The sequence below is a fragment of the Spinacia oleracea genome, chromosome 4, assembly GCF_020520425.1.
Source record: "Spinacia oleracea cultivar Varoflay chromosome 4, BTI_SOV_V1, whole genome shotgun sequence".
Classification (NCBI taxonomy): Eukaryota; Viridiplantae; Streptophyta; class Magnoliopsida; order Caryophyllales; family Amaranthaceae; genus Spinacia; species Spinacia oleracea.
This window is the reverse complement of record NC_079490.1, coordinates 12,642,979-12,663,639: the sequence shown is the minus strand read 5'-3', so window position 1 is coordinate 12,663,639 and position 20,661 is coordinate 12,642,979. Positions and strand designations below refer to the sequence as shown.

Here is a 20,661-nt window from a genome sequence, read left to right as displayed (position 1 = left end):
CCCTTTTTATCCGTAAGGATAATTTAGGTTAGCCCTCTTAGATTTAAGCTTAAAAAAAAAAAAAAAAAACAGTGGTGCAGGGGAAAACTTAGGCGGCTGGAAACCAATAGCAAAAATAACTGGAGTGCAGCGTGTTGAATGCTCTGATTATGTACGATGTAGACTTCCTTTCAACGTGATAATTGATGTGAATCGTGACAAAATGTCGAACACCAAAGTATTTTATGATTCATTCCTCAACTTCTCATAATCATTTCATTCCAAATTCACACCTATTGCTAAGTAAAAACTAGATCGTTCTAGTAAGATACTCACTCCGTATTTATTTAAGAGATACATTTGGCCGGGCACGGGTATTAAGAAGAAAAATTGAATGAAATAAAATAATAAAGCAAGTGGGGTTGGGTAGATATTTTAATAAGTAAACAAGTGGGGATCATGTCATTTTGGTGGGGTGGGAGGTGTGGTGGGTTTATGAAATTATTTGTTTAATAGGATGGTGGGTGATAGGGTAAATTAAATGTATTATTTAATTAGAGGGTGGAGTTGATAAGTTACTAAAAATGGCAAGTGTATCTATTAAATAAATACGACCGGAAAAGGCAAGTGTATCCCTTAAATAAATACGGAGGGAGTATTCCGCAAGCTTTATCAATTGAGCTTGTAAGATATATACTCACCCCATCCCTAAAAAAGTGCACTATATTCAAGTTTTATTTTATCAAGGCTAGTTTGGACAAAGTTGTGAGCATGAGTTGGTGATTTTGTACAACCGAGGTGAAAGATGGAGAGAAAGTAAACGGGAAAAACTTAAAAACATACGCAAATATATACCAAAAGATGTATAGAACAAATTTAAAATAGTTCGGAATGATTTTAAGAGATCGATGGAGTAATTACGGATTTGTTTTTAGGCACCTTCCTAAATAGCTGTCTCATACTAATGAGATTGGAAGGTTGATGCTTATTTATATTCAAGGTAGCTCTTCCTTGATTATTCAATGTGGGACTTGGGTTGATATCCGAACAAAGGACGGTGGAGCATTATAAACCATTAAGCTCTTCACCATGTTTACGTGTCTATTACCATGCAATCAAGCATGCAATTACTGTATTTAACTAGGATTATCATATATTTAAACATTTCCCAATTCAACCTAATTAATTAAGTGGAATCCTATTTATAGATTATGGTCCACTATTATCCTCCACTTTCATCATCATCTTCCATATATCCATTATACTATATATCCTTATGCGTTACTTTACAACTAGTCATGCACTCCTTCAATCCCTCTTATATATACATCAAACTCCTCAAAAGTTTTCATTCAAATTCAACAACATAAACTCTTCCTTAAGCTTTGTAAAGATGATCATTCGATTCTTACTCGGTTTGATACTATTGAGAGAGATGGTAGCCGGTGGTTTTAGGTTTGGAGTTGATGCATTGTCTATGAACTATTATATCATGACATGTCCAATGATTGAAGGAATTGTTAGGAATGCAGTTTCTAGTGCTCTTCAAGATGATCCTACCTTGGCTGGCCCTCTTTTAAGAATGCATTTCCATGACTGTTGGATTCAGGTAAATTTTTGCATTTTAATTAACACTTTGTATTCCTTAATTTTGTGTTGTATACTTGTACGAAAATGATTTGTATTTTCGTACGTAGGGATGTGATGCATCAATCCTTATAGACTCAACGAAGAATAATACGGCGGAAAAGGACTCCCCGGGAAATCTAAGCTTACTAGGATTTGAAGTCATAGACAACATTAAAGACCAAGTCGAGGACCAGTGTCCTGGAGTTGTTTCTTGTGCTGATATTATTGCCATGACTGCTAGAGATGTTGTTTTCTTGGTAAGATTGACACATCATATACTTCGGTCTTATGCGTAATTTTAAAGTTGTGACGCGACAACTAAATTTGGATTCAAGACAAAAGCAAATACTCAATGCTTTAGCGTCAACTATCAACATCATTTAAGAAAATAGTTACATTAAAGGATGATAACTTCCTAAATTTGAAGTGTTACAATCGTTTAAGAAAATAATTACATTGAAAGATGATAACTTTCTAAGTTTGAAGTGTTAATTACTGTAGCATGTTAATTAACTGGGTAAGAGGTGGGTGACGTGATATGTGGGTTGATAGTTAAACAAGTAAATGTCAGACTATTTTTTTGTATTAATGTCGAAGTTTGAAGTGTTAATTATTGTAGCATGTGAGTTGAGTAAGAGGTGGGTGACATGACATATGGTCTGACAGTTAAATAAGTAAATGTCAAACCTATTTTCTTGTATTGATTTCTAAATTTGAAGTGTTAATTACTGTAGCATGTTAACTGGATAAGAGGTGAGTGACATGACATGTGGTCTGACAGTTAATTAAGTAAATACCAGCCAATTTTGGTGTATTGCTAAATTTGAAGTGTGAATGAATGTAGAGTGGTGGTCCAATATATGACATACCTAAAGGAAGAAAAGATGGAAGAAGATCAAAAATAGAAGACACAATCAACCTCCCTTTTCCCACTCTCAATAGCTCCGAGCTCATTAGAGTTTTTGGACAGCGTGGCTTTACTGTTCAAGATATGGTCGCTTTGTCAGGTACCACTATTTTCATGTTTGACTTTCTTCTAATTAATACGTTGACCATGTAATTTCTAATGTTTCTTTACACTAATTGAATCACAATTAATTATTGCAACTGGCTTGGTTTACTTATCAACACGTACTGTTGTGATACACTATTTCATTGGATATTCCAAATGTGATGTACTTTTTGCTTGGTGTCTTTCAAATGAATCACATTCAAATGAGCTTATTTGAACTTATTATAACATTTAATTAACTTATTGTGACATTCTAAATTAACTTATTTAAACTTATTTTTGCTGCAAAGATAAGAACTTATTTGTGTGCTAAATTGTTCGGAAAAAACTTAACTTTGCTGAAATTATCTCATATGAACTTATAGGAACTGATCTGAACTTATTAATTCTAAAGTAAGTCAAAATAAGTTAAAAGAAGTTGAAATTAAACAAGCATACCCTTAGATATCCATGTTACCTATAATCTAAATCGAATTTCGTCTAAATCATACAATATACGCGCACAATCTGTATTATATTAGTCTTATAATTAATCTTGTTTTGTTCCTATAATCTAAATCGAATTTCGTCTACATCATACAATATGTGCGCACAATCTGTATTAATCTTATAATTAATCTTGTTTTGTCCCATATATAATTGGTTAATGTAGGAGGCCACACTTTGGGAGTGGCAAGGTGCTCCTCATTCAAGACAAGACTAAGCAAGTTCGACGCAACACATGATGTGGACCCATCACTAAATCCTGATTTTGCTAAGACACTTTCTAAGACATGTAGTAGTGGTGTTGACAAAGCAGAACAACCCTTTGATGATTCAAGAAATGATTTCGACAATCTTTACTTCCAAGCATTGCAAAACAAAGCTGGTTTGCTAACTTCTGACCAAACCTTATTTGATAGCCCTAGAACTCGAGGCATTGTTAATGGTTATGCTATGAATCAAGCCTTGTTCTTCCTCGATTTCCAACGATCCATGGTTAAGATGAGCTTGCTCGATGTCAAAGAAGGATCTAAGGGTGAAGTCCGAAGGGATTGTCGAAAAATTAATTAATTATGCCCCCTCTCGGCTCTCCATTGATAAGAATGTCATATCGCGCAGTGCATTAATTAGTTCGATCAACACAAGTACACAACAACATAATAATACTATTTGTTTAGTTTGAGCCAATTTCTATATTGTAAACTAGATGTACTAAGAAAATGTTCTCACTTTTCTTATGTAATTAGTGTTAGAATATTTGTGCATGACATCTTTTGTTCATATAGATAAATATGTAAGATTGATGTGTATAAGTGTTTCCTTTCAGAATAATAATAATTAAGTCATGTTTTATATGGCCAAACTTATGCAACTATATATACATGACTCGAAAATAACTTGTCAACATACTTATATAGATGGAAGATCTTTTAGTTTGATTATCCCTTACTCTAAAACAAAAGGAAGACAAGAACATTTCATCTTATTCATCTATTACATCCGTTCCTTAATCTTCTTTACGCTTACTATTTGTACAGATTTAAAATGCAATATTTAACGACTTATGTATCCAATTTCTTATGTGAAGAAATTATAAAAAGTTGATAATATGAAAATACATAACGAGACAAATCTAACAAGATCTTACATGATGATGTTTTGGTGTATTAAACATTGAGAATTTACGGTCAAAATTTCACACTTTGGACACATATTCCAAGGCATAAAGGACTTTTAGGAACAAATGTACTCCCTCCGTCTCTTTTAGTTCTTTACATTTTCCTTTTCGGGTGTCCTAAAAATATACTTTACATTTCCTTTTATATTATCACATAAATGCTTTAATATTCCATCAAAATTTGTGTCCAATGATGATTTTAATCAATTAAATTAATTGGACCATTTAATCTCTCACACTTTTCCATTAAGACATTAATTTCTCATTTTCTCAATATCAGAATTTTGATAAAAGTGAAAATATTATAAATAAACCTAATTCCTTGTTTAAATAAAAAAAATAGAGAAAACTCAATGAACATTAATTAGTCGTAAAAACGCGTACAAAATACCAAACGTAAAGAATAAAAAGAGACGGAGGGAGTAGTACATAGTTAACCTAGCTATGTGCACCGAGTGACAACCAAGCGAGTTGACATTTTTTTTGGTACGAATGAGCCACAAGAACAATGTAAATTACAAATGGGGATAAAACGAATAAACCTGAACCATATTATACACATACCCTCGATTTTAACCAATGGGCCATAACATCATAGGTATACAATGTGCAGAATTACGTTGTATTCATAATACGATTCAAACGACCCATTCACCACCTCTACACGAAAATGCGCAATACCCACAAGGCCCAGAATCACTCGAGTCTGACTGACCCAAGACGTAATACAAGGCCTAACTTACGACTTGTCACTCTTCAACTCTCTCTCTCTTCCCCACTCCTCAGTCTTCACTCTTTCAACAGAGTCCGCACTTCGAAATTCCATATTTCCTGATCGCCGTATTTGAGCTTTATTCGATCTCCATCGGAGATAATGGATAAGATAAGCGAGGCGTTTGATAAGATGAAGAATCACCAAGCTGTCGAAAGGATGAAGATGCTTGTTGGCATGGAGGTTGACGACGAAGAATCTGCTGCTGTTAATTCCACCGCCGATGAATCCTCCTTTGGTTTCATTGATGATTTTAATCGTAACTGCACTTTGTCCACCAAACAGGTATCTCGATTTCTCCCCTTTATTATCATGGAATTCTAGCACTCTATGATCCTTTAATTTGATCAATTTTTGTGATCTGTACTCAATTCTTTCCTTTATCGGTGAATTAGGGTTTGAACTAATTTCTTTATTTTTCCGGTGAATTACGGTTTGATTTTGGTCACCGGTTTCACTTTGTTGAGATTGATTTCATTGCATTTGCTATTTGCAATTGATATTTCGCGTTTGTTTGGGTCAAATTTAATCTGTACTGCTATAACAGAATGCGCTATTTTTATACTGTTTTACCCACTGGTGCTTGATTAAGTCATGAAACAGCTGCATTGTATTGATGTTTGTAAAGGAGTATTTATACTTCTTCCTGCATTCCGGAAATATCGGACCATGGTTGATTTTTACTCTTCTAACAATTACTTTGACTCTTAATATCTATAATTGTGTGCAAGTAAAACTTATAAAAAAATTAATATTTAGAAAATATATATTGATACGAATATAACATGACCCATATGACTAAATTCTCCTTGCGTACGAATCACAAAAAATGACCAAAGTCGTAGTGCGAATAGTGTGAAAAAATAAATGGTGCGATATTTCCGGAATGGAGGAAGTATAAGATTAAGAATATTACAAGGTCAAACAATAATGTCAATTGCTAAAATAACAAGGATATTTTACATAATTGGAAGACATTATAAAATCAAATCTACTACTAATATGTTAAATATATTCACATAATCAGTAATAATATAAAGGATATGACTATTCAAATCACAATTATATCTTCATATTATGATATTATCTCAATACGCCCCTGCAAGATGGACGTCCGAAGGGGAAGTCCAATCTTGAAATATGGTAAGTGATGGTCTATTGTTGGGATATCAACCCAAGTCCCACATCGGAAGAGGAGGCAAAGATTTTCTTGCATATAAGTGTTCACATTCTCCTATTAGTATGAAGCCTTTTGGGAAGCAGCCCAAAAACAAATCCGTGCGGGCTAGACCCAAAGCGGATAATATCATACTAATGTGGAGTCGTAGTGGTGTATGGCCGACAAAGTGGGTGTTCGGGGCCCAGGTATCAGAGCCTAAAGTTCAGGAGCAAGATCCAATGTAGCGGGCTGCACTTGCGGTGTGAGGAGAAGCCCCTTATGTGTGCCCTCGCGATTGAAGATCATGTGTCGAAAGTCTTTCTAACAAATGTGGTGGTTGTAAATAAAATGATTTCAGATGATTTATTCAATTGCTAGGTAAGCTTTAAATAGATAGAGTACAAGCTAAACCTAATGTAACTAGACTCCTATACTTACGTAACTAACTGAAAAAGATTACACTAGATAAAAGGAAGACCAAAACTAATTATGCTAAATAGGAGGAGGACTACAACTGATGTAGCTAAGTCCTCATTGACTAGAATTACAACAAAACAAATAATCAGAATAATTAGAAATAGATATTTTCAATTATTCCTTAATATCCCCCCTCAAATTGGATGGTCTGTTGACTAGACCAATTTTGGACAGCAAGGTAGAGAGTCTTGTCACAGCAAGAGGCTTTGTTAGTGCATCAACAATTTGATCATCTCCTGCAATGTGTTGAACATGTAGCTTTCCAAGTTGAACTTGCTCACGAACAAAATGAAAAGCCAAGGCTAGATGTTTCATACGGGAGTAAAAAACAGGATTCTTGGAGTAGTGTGTTGCACTTAGATTGTCACAGTAGATGATCGGTGGAGAGGACAAGGGAACTCGTAGCTCGGAGAGTAGGGCACGTACCCAAAGTAGCTCCGCAGTAGTGGACGCAACAGCTCTAAACTCAGCCTCAGTAGACGATCTAGCAACTCCTTGTTGCTTCTTTGAGCTCCATGACAATGGGTTGCGACCGAGATAGACAATGTAGCCAGTGGTGGACAGAAAAGTGTCTCGATCCCCAGCCCAATCCGCATCAGTGAAGGCATGAAGAGTAAGGGGCGAGTGCCGATGAATGGTGAGACCATGATCAAGTGTGCCATTCAAGTAGCGAAATAATCTACGAAGGGCTGCCCAATGCACAGTAGATGGACGATGCATGAACTGAGACAACCTGTTCACAGCAAATGCAATGTCAATACGTGTTAGTGATAGATATTGAAGCCCTCCAATAAGAAGCCCTATACTCGGCATGGTTGTCTATGGGTGAGCCAGCTTCAAGGGTGAGAGGAGGATGAGCAATCATAGGTGTAGTGACTGATTTTGCTTCTGTCATGTTCGCACGGGCCAACAGGTCACTGATGTATTTCCTTTGAGTAAGAAACAAACCATTAGAATGTGTAACAACTTCAATACCCAAAAAATAGGACAAAGTGTCGAGGTCTTTTAGTGAAAATCGGGAAGCGAGTATGGCAATAAGATCCTGCAAAGCATTAGTAGATGGTCCAGTAACAATTATGTCATCAACATACACAAGCAAGTAAAAAATAATGCTTTGATGATGATACATAAATAAGGAGGAGTCAGCTACTGAGTTTTGGAATCCAAAGGATAGCAGAAATGACCGTAGCTCATTGTACCAAGCTCTAGGTGCTTGTTTGAGCCCATAGATCGCTTTGCGAAGTTTACACACATGTTCAGGCTTGTCTTTGTCCAGAAAACCAGGAGGTTGTGACATATACACATCTTCCTTGAGAGAGCCTTGAAGGAATGCGTTGTTAATGTCAAGTTGGCGGAGCGGCCAACCCCGAGTAACTGCGAGAGACAGTACGAGACATACCGTAGTGGGCTTAATGACAGGGCTGAAGGTCTCCGAGAAGTCGACCCCTGGGCGTTGATGAAACCCCTTAGCGACAAGCCTAGCCTTGTAGCGTTCAATAGCCCCTGTTGATGTTTGTTTGATTCGAAACACCCACTTGTTTCCCACTAGGTTTTGAGAGGGATGAGGGGGAACAAGAGCCCATGTATTGTTGCGTGTGAGAGCCTCAAATTCAGCTAACATTGCCTCTCTCCTTTGAGGGTTTTTTAATGCTTGAGTAATGTTTGTAGGTTCACGTGGCATGGTGGTGGATGTTGTGGAGTAAGCATATTTAGGATTGGGTTTGGTGATATTGTTTTGGAGTCGGGTGACCATTCTTTGTGTGGGAGGTGGAGTGGTAAGCAGTGGTGTAGACGATTGGGGTTCACTGTGTAAGGGTGAGAATGTGTTAGCGGAAGGTGTGGAGGGTGATGGTGGGGCAGCCGTAGGTTGAGCCGTAGGTGGTGTGTCGGCAATAATTGGGAGATTAAGCAAACTCCACTCTTGCATTGTTGGTGTCGTTGATGGCTCATCATTCCTGCACAAGTCATTAAATGGAAATACATTTTCTACAAATTTCACATGTCTTGATGTATAAATACGATTAGTCGAAGGATGTAAGCAGTGATATGCACTTTGTGTGGATGAGTAGCCAATGAAGACACATGGAATGGACTTAGGGTCTAGTTTATGAGAGGTGTAGGGTTTCAACCATGGATAACAAAGGCACCCAAAATTACGAAGTTTGTGATAATTAGGTGCATTACCAAATAATTTAAGGTAGGGAGATTTGTTATCAAGGGAAGGAGTGGGTAAGCGATTGATAAGATATGTAGCCGTGGCTAGAGCACTGGGCCATAGCCGAGTAGGTATTTTAGCGTGAGATAGGAGAGACAGACCGGTTTCAACGATATGACGATGCCTACGTTCGGCATAACCATTATGTTCGGGTGTGTGGGGTGGAGATGTAAGATGGGAGATACCACTGGAAGTAAGGTACGAAGTTAATTTTTCAAATTCACCGCCATTGTCAGAAAAGAATTGTTTTAGGAAGACCAAAACTAATTATGCTAAATAGGAGGAGGACTACAACTGATGTAGCTAAGTCCTCATTGACTAGAATTACAGCAAAACAAATAATCAGAATAATTAGAAATAGATATTTTCAATTATTCCTTAATAGTGGTTAGACGACGTGTCCCATTGGTGAAAATGGTGGTTCAAGATGGTTTCGTTTGAGGGGAGGCTACAGGTTAGTGGTCCTTGGTTTGAGGGGAAGAAAGATTCGAGTACAAATCATAATTTTGATCAAATTTTAATAATATCCTGAAAGTCACTCAAATGCTCCGAAACGAAACAGACTTTCCACCTTTCAATTTCAAATTAACAAGTCTCTTGATTAATGAAGCTTTTTTATGTGCGGTCTTCCTTTCATAAAAACCTTCCAATTTCTTACACAAATAATATGGGTCCGAGGGTCCGACTCATGAGACACATGGTTGAAAATGCTAATATCAACCCAGTGCCTAATAGTCCCCGAAGTTTTCCTCTTTAACTTTCCCCAATCTTTCTCTTCAATTTTCTCTGGTTTTTCAGGTTTAGAAATGGTGCCATCGGCTTTTGTGGTTGTTTCAATTGGATCATACAAATCTTTGCAATATAGCAAATCCTCCATCATCGGTCTCCAGATTGAATAATTGGTTAGATGTCAATTTAACCATTGAACTACCTCTACTACTAGTAGACCCCATAACAATGATCAAATTAAACCCCGCTCTAATACCAACTGATAGATACCTAGTATTATATCAACTACCCACAAGGATCACCTCCACGACAATCAACCAAACAATACAACTCCAATACACCACAAATAATCCACCAAACAAATAACCTATAAATCAACCAATAATGGACAGTAAGAAACAATCAAATGCGGAAGACAAAATGCAATCAACACACACGAATTATACGTGGAAAACCCCTTCGATGTGAAGAGGAAAAACCACAGGACTTGTGAAGAGTCTACCCTTGTCACCTTCTCTTATTATGATAAAATTGTGGGCAAAAGAATCCAAATCAGACATACAAAGGTTCACAACCCACCAACACTTCCATACATAAGAGATGAACAATTAAGAGACAAGAGATGAAGAATATCACCCAAAAATGTAGGTTCTGTCCAGCAGCGACCACAGACAAACCAAAGCTCAAAACGACGACCCAATCGTTCAAAATGAAGCCCTATGTATCCTCAACAAGCTGACCAAAAATCAGCACGATCCGACCGTTGGATCTCTGGCAAATGACAGTTTTCTGATGACTGCCATCAAAGTTACGAACTCACTTCTCTCTTTCTCTCCTCTCCTTTTGTGTGTGTGTTTGATCAAATTTTCTCACACTCCTTTGCTGCCTCTCAAGTTAGCTAAATGTTACCCTAAGCTTCCAAAGAAGCTTCAACATAACCCAACATTGGGACACAACAATAAGTGGAATATTGGGATTCCACTTAAAACACAAGCACAAGTATTAACATAACTTATGCACAAAAGTGGGTTGGACCCACAACAATCTCCCCCTCCAGCCCATCACGGGGAAGACGCAATCATACCATGATCACTTGAACCTCATCCCGACAAGCTTACTACAAAGCTCAACCTTGCTTCCGGGACCTACCTTTGTCAACATATCTGCACCATTTTTGTCGGTGTGGACTTTCTTCAGTTTCACTCTTCAATCACATCTCGCAACCAATGATATCTAATGTCAATGTGTTTGGTGGGAGCATGATACATTGAATTGTTGCTAAAATCCATAGCACTCAGACGGTCACTGAATACTACATACTCACCTTGTTTCAAACCCAACTCTTGAAGGAACCTCTTAAGCCAAAGCATCTCCTTGCTTGCTTTCACGGCTGCAATGTACTCTGCCTCCGTTATGGACAAGGCTACAATTTTTGTAGCTTGGATTGCCATGAGATGACTCCCCCTGAAAATGTAAACACATAACCTGAGGTAGACTTTCTATTATCAAGATCACCTGCCATGTCCGCATCAGTATAGCCTTCAAGTATAGGTTTTCCACCTCTATAACATAGACTCAATTTGGAGGTGCCTTGCAAGTATCTAAAGATCCACTTCACTGCTTCCCTGTGAGCCTTACCCGTATTAGATAAAAACGGCTCACTAAATCGACTGCATGTGCAATATCAGGTCTAGTACACACCATAGCATACATTAAAGAACCAACAACAGAAGAGTAAGGAATGAATGACATAACTTCTTTCTCCTTCTCTGGTGTAGAACAAGCTCTCATACTTAGCTTGAAGTGAGTAGCTAGTGGTGTACTAACAGGTTTGGCATGCTTCATTTTGAACCTTTCAAGCACCCGTTCAATATACTTCTCCTCGGATAACCACAATTTCTCAACTTTCCTGTCACGAGCAATCTCCATCCATCTCCTCCTTCATTGCATCGAGCCACTGGTTTTTCTCATCATGAGACAACACCTCTTGATAGTTTTCTGGCTCTCCATCTTCACTAACTAGAATAAACTCTGAGCTTGGATACTTTGTTGAAGGCTTGCGCTCTCTAGTGTACCTTCGAACCTGTGTATCCTGTTGTATCCTGTTGTGGGTCCAGCCCACTTTTGTGCATAAGTTATGTTAATACTTGTGCTTGTGTTTTAAGTGGAAGCCCAATATTCCATTTATTGTTGTGGCCCAATGTGGGTTATGTTGAAGCTTCTTTGGAAGCTTAAAGTAACTTTCGGCTGACTTGAGAGGCAACAAAGGAGTGTGAGAAAATCAGATCAAAAACACACACAAAAGGAGAGAGAAGTGAGTTCGTAGCTTTGAGGGCAGTCATCAGAAAACTGTCATTTGCCAGAGATCCAACGGTTGGATCGTGCTGATTTTTGGTCAGCTTGTTGAGGATACATAGGGCCTCATTTTGAACGGATGGATCGTAGTTTTGAGCTTTGGTTTGTCTGTGGTCGCTGCTGGACAGAACCTACATTTTTGGGTGATATTCTTCATCTCTTGTCTCTTAATTGTTCATCTCTTATGTATGGAAGTGTTGGTGGGTTGTGAACCTTTGTATGTCTGATTTGGATTCTTTTGCCCACAATTTTATCATAATAAGAGAAGGTGACAAGGGTAGACTCTTCACAAGTCCTGTGGTTTTTCCTCTTCACATCGAAGGGGTTTTCCACGTATAATTCGTGTGTGTTGATTGCATTTTGTCTTCCGCATTTGATTGTTTCTTACTGTCCATTATTGGTTGATTTATAGGTTATTTGTTTGGTGGATTATTTGTGGTGTATTGGAGTTGTATTGTTTGGTTGATTGTCGTGGAGGTGATCCTTGTGGGTAGTTGATATACTATTAGGGTCCTATCATCTATTGCTTGAATGGTGGTTGCTTGACTTGCTTCGAGGAGTCGAGATACACACAATGATATTGAGGATGATCATACATGATTTTTGAATGCTATTGCTTTGGTTTGTAAAACCCAAAGTATTGAGAAAATTATGATATTATCTCAATAGTGCTCATTTCTCAGTAACATGGTATAGTGTATAGAGTATAATATGATTACTATACGAGAATAGATTAGCAGCTTCTGGTTTGTTACATCTGATATGAGTAGAGATAACAGGGTTATGTTATTCAGCTGCTTAGGGATCATAGCGGCGAGCCAATTTCCGGCCTGTCACTCTAGGATACAGACAGATAGAGATTTTGGGACAGTTTCACCGGCACAGTTACCCTCTGGTCCCCATAATGTTGTGAATTCATAATATATTGTAATTTCCGAGTTTTGTTGTTTCCATTGATTGCTAAGAGAGTAGGCTCTTTAAGGTGTATTGTTTTGGTGGGACTTGGAGTTGTGTGGTTTACCGTTTACATCCTATTCTAATGATGGTATCTTATAGTGGGATAGCTTGATGCTCATTTCATTTAGAAAATAGCAGGCATGCCGAGTATAATAGGAACTGGAGCAATGTGTTGTAGGAATCAGCTAGCAAACACACAAACTCAATATAAGCCATAAGGCCATACAGGAGCGAAGCCTTGAACGTTTGGTTTGTGGGGCCAACTATATCGTAAGTATCAAAATAAAACAGTAGACTTTCAATTTCTGAGGTTTTAGTTATTTATATAGTCTTTATATCGTTCGATTAATCTCAAAAATGTCTTATAATCATGAAAAATAAAATGTTTGTGAGCGAAAAAAAATAAAAATAGTACAATGTAGAGAAGCAATTTTTAGGGATTGAACCTTAGACTTCATGACACTTACATCAAAAAACCAAATACATGCTACCAACTCAGATAGCTTAGTTTTAGGTATTTATCTGCAAGATTAATTATATACGAAGTAACTAATTCTTAGGGGGGAGGGGGGCCATGGCCTACCCAGCCACCCAGGCACCCCCCTGGCCTCGCCCCTGAGGCCATAGTTAATGATGTACTCCTGACTGCATTTATAAATCCTACCTCCTATTAGTCTATTACTATGCACTTAGCAAAACCTAAAACTCAATTCTCAGTGGTAATGTCCTTCATTACATTCCAAATGTAAGGTGTATACTTAGACTTCCATGTCAAGATTGACGGTGTGTGTGTGTGTGTGTGTGTGTGTGTGTGTGTGTGATTGATGTGAAGTTTATAGGCTATAGGCTCTCCCATCTTTGAGCTAGTTTTGGGGTTTGGCTTTCTGAAGACCTATATCAATTGGTTTATTAGCTAGACTCCACCTCCTTCAGTATGGTTGATGCCAACAAGGTCCAACAGAAGGTCTGCCCATGGGTACCCTTGGGCCTTGGATGGTAGATTGCAGTGGAATCTGGAATGTCACAGTTGAATGGCAACATATGAGATTTGAGCCCCTCATCAATCTTACTGGGGAGAGAAGGGTGTGTTTTATGTTGGTGTTGTATAGACGTGTAGAATTTCCCACTCTTCAAGCTAGCTTTTGTGATTGCAGTGTCCAAGGTATCAAATAAGGGCACATGTTGCTTACTTTGCTTCCGCAAGCTTAACTTCACTTTCTGCACTTCCATCATATGTAGGCATGCCTTTGTGCTTAGTGGATACTTGTTCTATCTTATAGTTCCTTTTGAAAGCTATTACAAAAGATTACATGCAGAAGCAACAAAAGATGTACTTTTTGTGAGTTTGCCTTTTAAGCTTTTCATTAGTCAAGTTAATTGAGTTACACTTGCCCGTTGAAAAACGGGATAAAGAAATACGTAGCTGCTCTGATGTCTTCTTAGATGGAAGTTGAAGAGATGACTAATGGAACTAGAGATGACTGTGGATGTGGGTCACCGTTTGTTCCTATTCTTCTCTCTATGCTAAAAAAGTGGGGTAGTTAGGAGAATTTGGACACGTATTTTTGTTTTAGGTAGAGAGGATCTTTGAAGACGTTAACTGGACATTTTGGGACGATTCATGTTCCTATCCTACGACGATTCATGTTAGCCGACCCCAAATCATTTTGGGACTAAGGCTTTGTTGTTGTTGTTGTTGTAGGATCTTTGAAGACAAGTTATGAGGATTGAATCATTAACTGGACATGGTACTAAGGAGATCGGCCGCGAGATATTTCACTTTTGCTGTTGAATATGTTAGACTTCAAATTTCTTTAGAATCCTCATTTTGAATCTCTATAATGGGGAGAAAGTTGTGGCATGCTTCACCTGCTGCCACTATCTTCCTAATCTCTTTTCCTTTCATATTCAACTCTTTCTACTGTATTCCTGTCCTGCCATTTTTAGTTTTCAATGTCAATGTCGCTTTTACAGTTTACTTTTCACATAGTTTTATTTCCACCTTTCAAAAAAAAAAAAAACTTTTTATCGGAAAACTCATAATCATTGTTTAATCTTCATCATCTTGCTGCAGAGAATTGAAGGATTTGCAATATGCTTTGTTGCTGGGTTGACTTGTACATTTCTGGTAAGTGCGTGATTTCACACATTGTTTGATTTTGGGGTACTAGTTAATAATTCCATATTTTTCATATTCTATTAGATGAAGAGCATTGTCCAATTTCTCTTATTTAATGACTAGTACGTTTTTGGTAAGTGCGGATTTCACATTGTTCGGTTTTGGGTACTAGTTATAGATTCCAAATTTCCAATATTACATTAGATGAGGAACACAGTTTAGTTTCCTCTTATTTAAGGATGTGGTCTCTTTTTTATATTCCCACCCCACAGAATGCTGATACCCTCTTAGAGTCACAGTCTCACCTCAGTATCATAAGAAGGCTTGGTTGGACGAAAATCAGTTGAGATCCCTTAAACTAATTTTCTAGCCTATTTTGCAATGCTGCCGTGAACATAAGATAGGATGTTTTTTTTATTTTTGTGGTTGAGCATAAACCTAGTTATTCCTACCACGGATATAAACTAAGAGACACGTTCTTTGCATTGGGCCTTCGCATCTCCAGTTCGTAGTGCAGTAACATAAGAAAGAAAAGTGATAACAGGGGATTGTAGAAGAAGAAAAAGGATGGGGCATTACCAATATTCTCTACTTTCTTCAATTCTGCTGCAATTTGACAGTAATGTAGAATATCTTTCTTTTACTCATAATAACAATTGAACGTCAAGTCAACATTGATTATTCTTTTTAGTGGCTAATCACTTACTTGCAATGTTTATTATCTAAACAAACAACTGAAAAACAATAACTTCGCACTATATTGCAGAGTTCTCAAACTGTGATATGGTTGTTGATCGCAAGGAGCATGAATGCTGTAAAAGATATTAGGAATTTGACCCCCTTTCATTTTTTATTTTGTTTTAAAAATAACCACATTTATGGATTTCCATTGTGGAGATTACCTTTTTTCTTTACATTACTGAGTCTAGACACCTCTTCTCTTCCGTGTAGTCCATGCTTGTTTTCTTCAACCCGATCAAGTTTGGTATCGCTTTCACCCTTGGGAATTTGCTTGCTATTGGGAGGTATGTATTTATTTCTTTTATAGTTTCTTGTTAGATTTGTGTTATACTTCCTCTGTTCCGCAAGTATCGCACCATGTTGACTTTTACACTATTCACGTTGTGCCTTTGACTATCTTTTGTAAAATATACGTAATAAGTATGTAATCATATAGAATCTTATTAGATTCATATCGAGATATATTTTCTAAATATCAATTTTTTATAATTTTTACTTATACATAATTCAAGAGATAATGAGTCAAAGTTATGTGTTGGGAAGCGTGAAGTCAACATGGTGCAATATTTCCGGAACAGAGGAAGTATTTCGTTTCTATTTTTCCTTAAAAAAAAAGAAAAGAAAATGGAAATGAGGTTTCCTGATTGTTTTTTCTCCTTTCAAGTTTGAAAATGATAGATAACATAACACATTAGCTGGCTTAATTTAATGACTTGGTATATTTTATCTCTGGCTGAATTTAGTACTTGGAAACACTAAATTCTCTGACGTGAGTTTATGTTTGATTTCCTTTTTCGGATATTGTGTGGCAGCACAGCTTTCCTTATTGGCCCAAAAAGGCAAGTGGCAATGATGCTTGATCCTGTACGTATATATGCAACAGCCCTATATCTGGCGAGTATGATTATTGCACTGTTTTGCGCCCTCTATGTAAGTATCATATACGTTTTGTGTACTTAGATCCTTCTCTTAGTTTTAAATATCCTTGAATCTTGTTGCAACTCTATTTTGTTTAATCAATTTTTGCAGGTTCATAACAAGCTATTGACACTCTTGGCAATCAGTTTGGAGTTCGGTGCTCTAACTTGGTATGTTCAATAATCAAACTATCTTCAACACGGTGTTATTTTATTTTACTTTTGTGTAGGAAAAAATAAGTAATATCCTTTTAATTCAGGTTACAAATACTGACTAACACCAAGAATATTCAGAATATTGTCCTTTTAATTCATGATTTGTTCCTTTGTTCATCCCTCTCTCCTTTATTGATCACTTTCTTAGTCTAGTCATTCTCTTCTCTCTCCTCATCACTTGCCAAGAATTTTGGTCTTAGGGGTAGATGGGATGTGGACAAAACCAAAATCAATTACAAATAAGGATGCTTTTATTACAAGTCATTTTTATCAAATACTAGTTATTGGACCGTGCGCTAGCGCGCACGATCTCCCAAGGTATAAAAAAATTGTTTCGTAAAAGGACATTTACAAATTTATGGCGAACTCTAGGAAAACAAAGTTAAAGCTCGATTTGCCCGTAATTGATAATATGTGATTATAAATACGTTTACAATAGGTTTTATTGATATTTTAACATTCCACGTGCAATATTAAGCTCTCCGAAATTGTTATTGTAGTATTCCACATGAAACATTAGCTACGTGCTTAGGTTGAAAATGGAAGGAGGAACATCTCATAGAAAAGCAAAAGACAAAAAGAAGGGTGAAAATAGACATTACACTATTGATAAGAATAAGACAAAAGAAAAACAAAGAAGGAAATTAGGGGTATATAGGTAATTGCACTATTGGCTGAATAGTAATAGAAGTTCAAGGCTTTATAAGTGTTAGGATTACAAGTATATATATGTTGGCATATGTTGGCTGAAGTTATTTACCCCGACCCCCAGTATACTGTAAACCGTATCATGTCTTTCTTCCTCATGACTTATGGTTTCTTGTAAATGTACTATTTATATGCAGGTACAGTTTGAGTTACATTCCATTTGCCAGGTCTATGGTCAGTCGAGTCCTCGTCTCTTGCTTTGACACTGAGTTTTAGCTTGATATGCTCACGAACCCGACATCCTCCTGTTCAAGGGGAGGGAGAGAACTTGTGTTGGACTGCACAAATCATTAAAACAGGTGTACTGACACCAATACGGTCACGCTCCTTAGTCCTTAACTGACAATTAGTCGAGTTCCCACAATTTCCTTATAATGTACATATAAGGGGGTGTAGAATTTTGTCTTCAAAGGAAAATTGTTGGATATGATCTTAACTTGGTTTTCCTCAAGTAATCTCCTGTTCGTGTTGTGTGTTGTGTATTACCGTGTCTCCATTATGATTGATCAGTACTGTTGAGTAGAAATTTTGGAATTTTAGTGGATAAATTTTCATGTATAGGCTTGTAGTTGTCTCTTCCAAATAGAATTTCATTTTTTATTTCATTCTTGCTGGACCACCAACATTTTCTTGAAAAAAATAAGTTTGGCGTGACATGTCATGGGTTGACTATTTTGCCTAGTTTCTTGACCTAGTCACACATTGTATGCCACTCTCCAAGCCGCAATGCTAAGACGAGTTAGACTTCCCCAATAATGGCACAATGCATAGTGCCTTAATTTACCTCGTAGCATAGTCAATTAGCCCCTTAGTATTAGAGATAACAACGACTAGCTATGCACTCACCCTTGGTTCCTAGCTAGTTGATTACGAATGCTTTGGTCGTAACATAATGAACACAAGCTTGCCGATCACTTTCATGTAACTTATTCTCTTTGTCATTGATAGTTTAGGCATTAGTATATATTAAATGATTTGGCCAGTAAATTTAAGTTTCTTAATTATTTTGTGGAAATGAAAACAAAAGAAGTTCTCAATGATAGCCTTAATAATTAAATATTGGCATTAATGATGGTTTCGCTAGCCCCGTTTTGTTTATTCTAAATTTTAGTCTAGAATAGAACCACTAACGATAATGTGGTTCACACACAATATATCACCATTAAAAAGAAAATCTTTTTTTTCATAAAAATTAATCTTGCAGAGTAATAGTATGAATACAATTTCGTGACAATTATTAACATAAGCAGTTGAGTGCTTCGGTGGTTTTGGATTCCTCAAAAAGCGCTCACCCTAAGTGTTACGTAGATATTTTTATTAATTAATTATTAATATTACGCATGTACAATTTCATCTAAAAACAAACACTCTCATAATTAAAAAATAAATCTAAATAAAATTCAATGCAAAATAAAAATCTAATCTAATCTAATATGTAAAATTGCTATATACCTAGGAGTTCTATTTAAACATAACAATTTAATAGAGTTCGTGCATCGCACGGGCTAAAATCTAGTTGTAATAATTTAGAAGTTTTTGTAATTTGAATATTTATCACTTTTTGGATAAATTTAAAAAAAAAAAATTAACTCATGCATTAGTTACTGATTGGTACTCCGTAATGAGTTTGTGGATGATGGTGACACACCATCCGTAAAATCCTGGATCCGCCACTTATATATGTGCATAGAATCCAAGTCCTCATGATTTTGTAATAATTGCATTTGCATATGTCATTGATTTCATGTTTCCCAATATGACACTTTAAACTTTATGTTTATTTTGTTTGGTTAGACAAATAATTTAATTTATAAAAAGCTGAAAACTCGTCTCGAACTCAAATCTTATCAAGCATAGCTCGATAATAATAATAATAATAATAATAATAATAATAATAATAATAATAATAATAATAATAATAATAATAATAATAATAATAATAATAATAATAATAATAATAATAATAATAATAATAATCCCTTTTGCTATTTTTAATAAAAATACAAAAGGTCTTGCGCGCACAAGGTGTACAATAAATTTATTGTACACCAAGACAACTTTTATGCAGTTTTTCGTAACTTTAACCTATTTTTCTGTAACTTTTATATTATAAAATTAAAAAGTTGATAGATAAACATTTTAAAGGGTTAAATGATTAATTTATACATTATTAGTGATTTTGAAGAAATAATTTTTTATTCAAATAAAAAATTTATCATTAAAAAATAGATAACTTTTACATATATAAATGCAACTTTTAAGTCAACTTTTACTTCGGTGTACAATATTTATTGTACACCCATTGTAAATAAGAATTTGTGATAAAAATATCCTACTTAAAATGCCAATATGTGCTTATGCTAGTATTTAACCTGACAATCACGTAACTAAATACTCCTATCTAAATCTAATCCTAAACAAAAAATAATAATTAATAAAATAATTTAGTAGCACTAACTGTGCATTTGGTTTATACAAGGAGTCGAAATTAAGTCTTGAGCACCAAGACTCTGCCAGCCACCCATTCAAATGACAAAGCAAACGTAACTCGGTCGTTTCCTAATTAGTAAACAAATACAATTTCAACACGGAGTACTAGGTGTAGGAAAGTAAAGTGTTATTAAAACATTATTAAGATCCAACACCGAGTTGAAGTTGGTTTAATTGAATAATTGTTTTATATAAGAAGTAATTAAGGAGGACGTACACCCTACAACCTACAACTTGAGAGATAGATTATAATCACAAATACTTAATTAATTACATTGATATGGCTAGTAAGAAAAGAAGTAGATCCATGTTTGAGATATCTATGGAGGACACAAGTAAGGAAAAAGAAAAAGAAAAAGAAAAAGAATGGGATGGTGAGATATCGATGGAGGACACAAGTGCTGATTGGAGCCTGCAAAAAGAAAAGGAAAAAGAAAAAGAAAAAGAAAAAGAATGGAAAAATGCATTGTGCACAATATGCTATGATCATCCTCATAATGCAGCTCTTCTTATATGTACTTCCCAT

The 20,661-nt window shown here is 36.1% G+C and overlaps 2 protein-coding genes across 2 annotated transcripts; both read left to right on the top strand.

Annotated features, from left to right (window-relative positions):
* The first annotated feature begins 1,292 nt into the window (after positions 1–1,292).
* LOC110775818 (peroxidase 47) lies at positions 1,293–3,965 on the top strand. The gene is made up of 4 exons (XM_021980418.2): positions 1,293–1,588; positions 1,677–1,865; positions 2,453–2,615; positions 3,273–3,965. Exons 1-4 carry the CDS (start codon positions 1,373–1,375, stop codon positions 3,671–3,673), a joined length of 969 nt encoding a protein of 322 aa, XP_021836110.2. The 5' UTR covers positions 1,293–1,372; the 3' UTR covers positions 3,674–3,965.
* Positions 3,966–5,018: 1,053 nt separating this feature from the next.
* Positions 5,019–18,299, top strand: LOC110775821 (uncharacterized). The gene is made up of 6 exons (XM_021980420.2): positions 5,019–5,337; positions 15,019–15,072; positions 16,015–16,088; positions 16,617–16,734; positions 16,834–16,892; positions 17,783–18,299. Exons 1-6 carry the CDS (start codon positions 5,155–5,157, stop codon positions 17,859–17,861), a joined length of 567 nt encoding a protein of 188 aa, XP_021836112.1. The 5' UTR covers positions 5,019–5,154; the 3' UTR covers positions 17,862–18,299.
* The last annotated feature ends 2,362 nt before the right edge of the window (positions 18,300–20,661 follow it).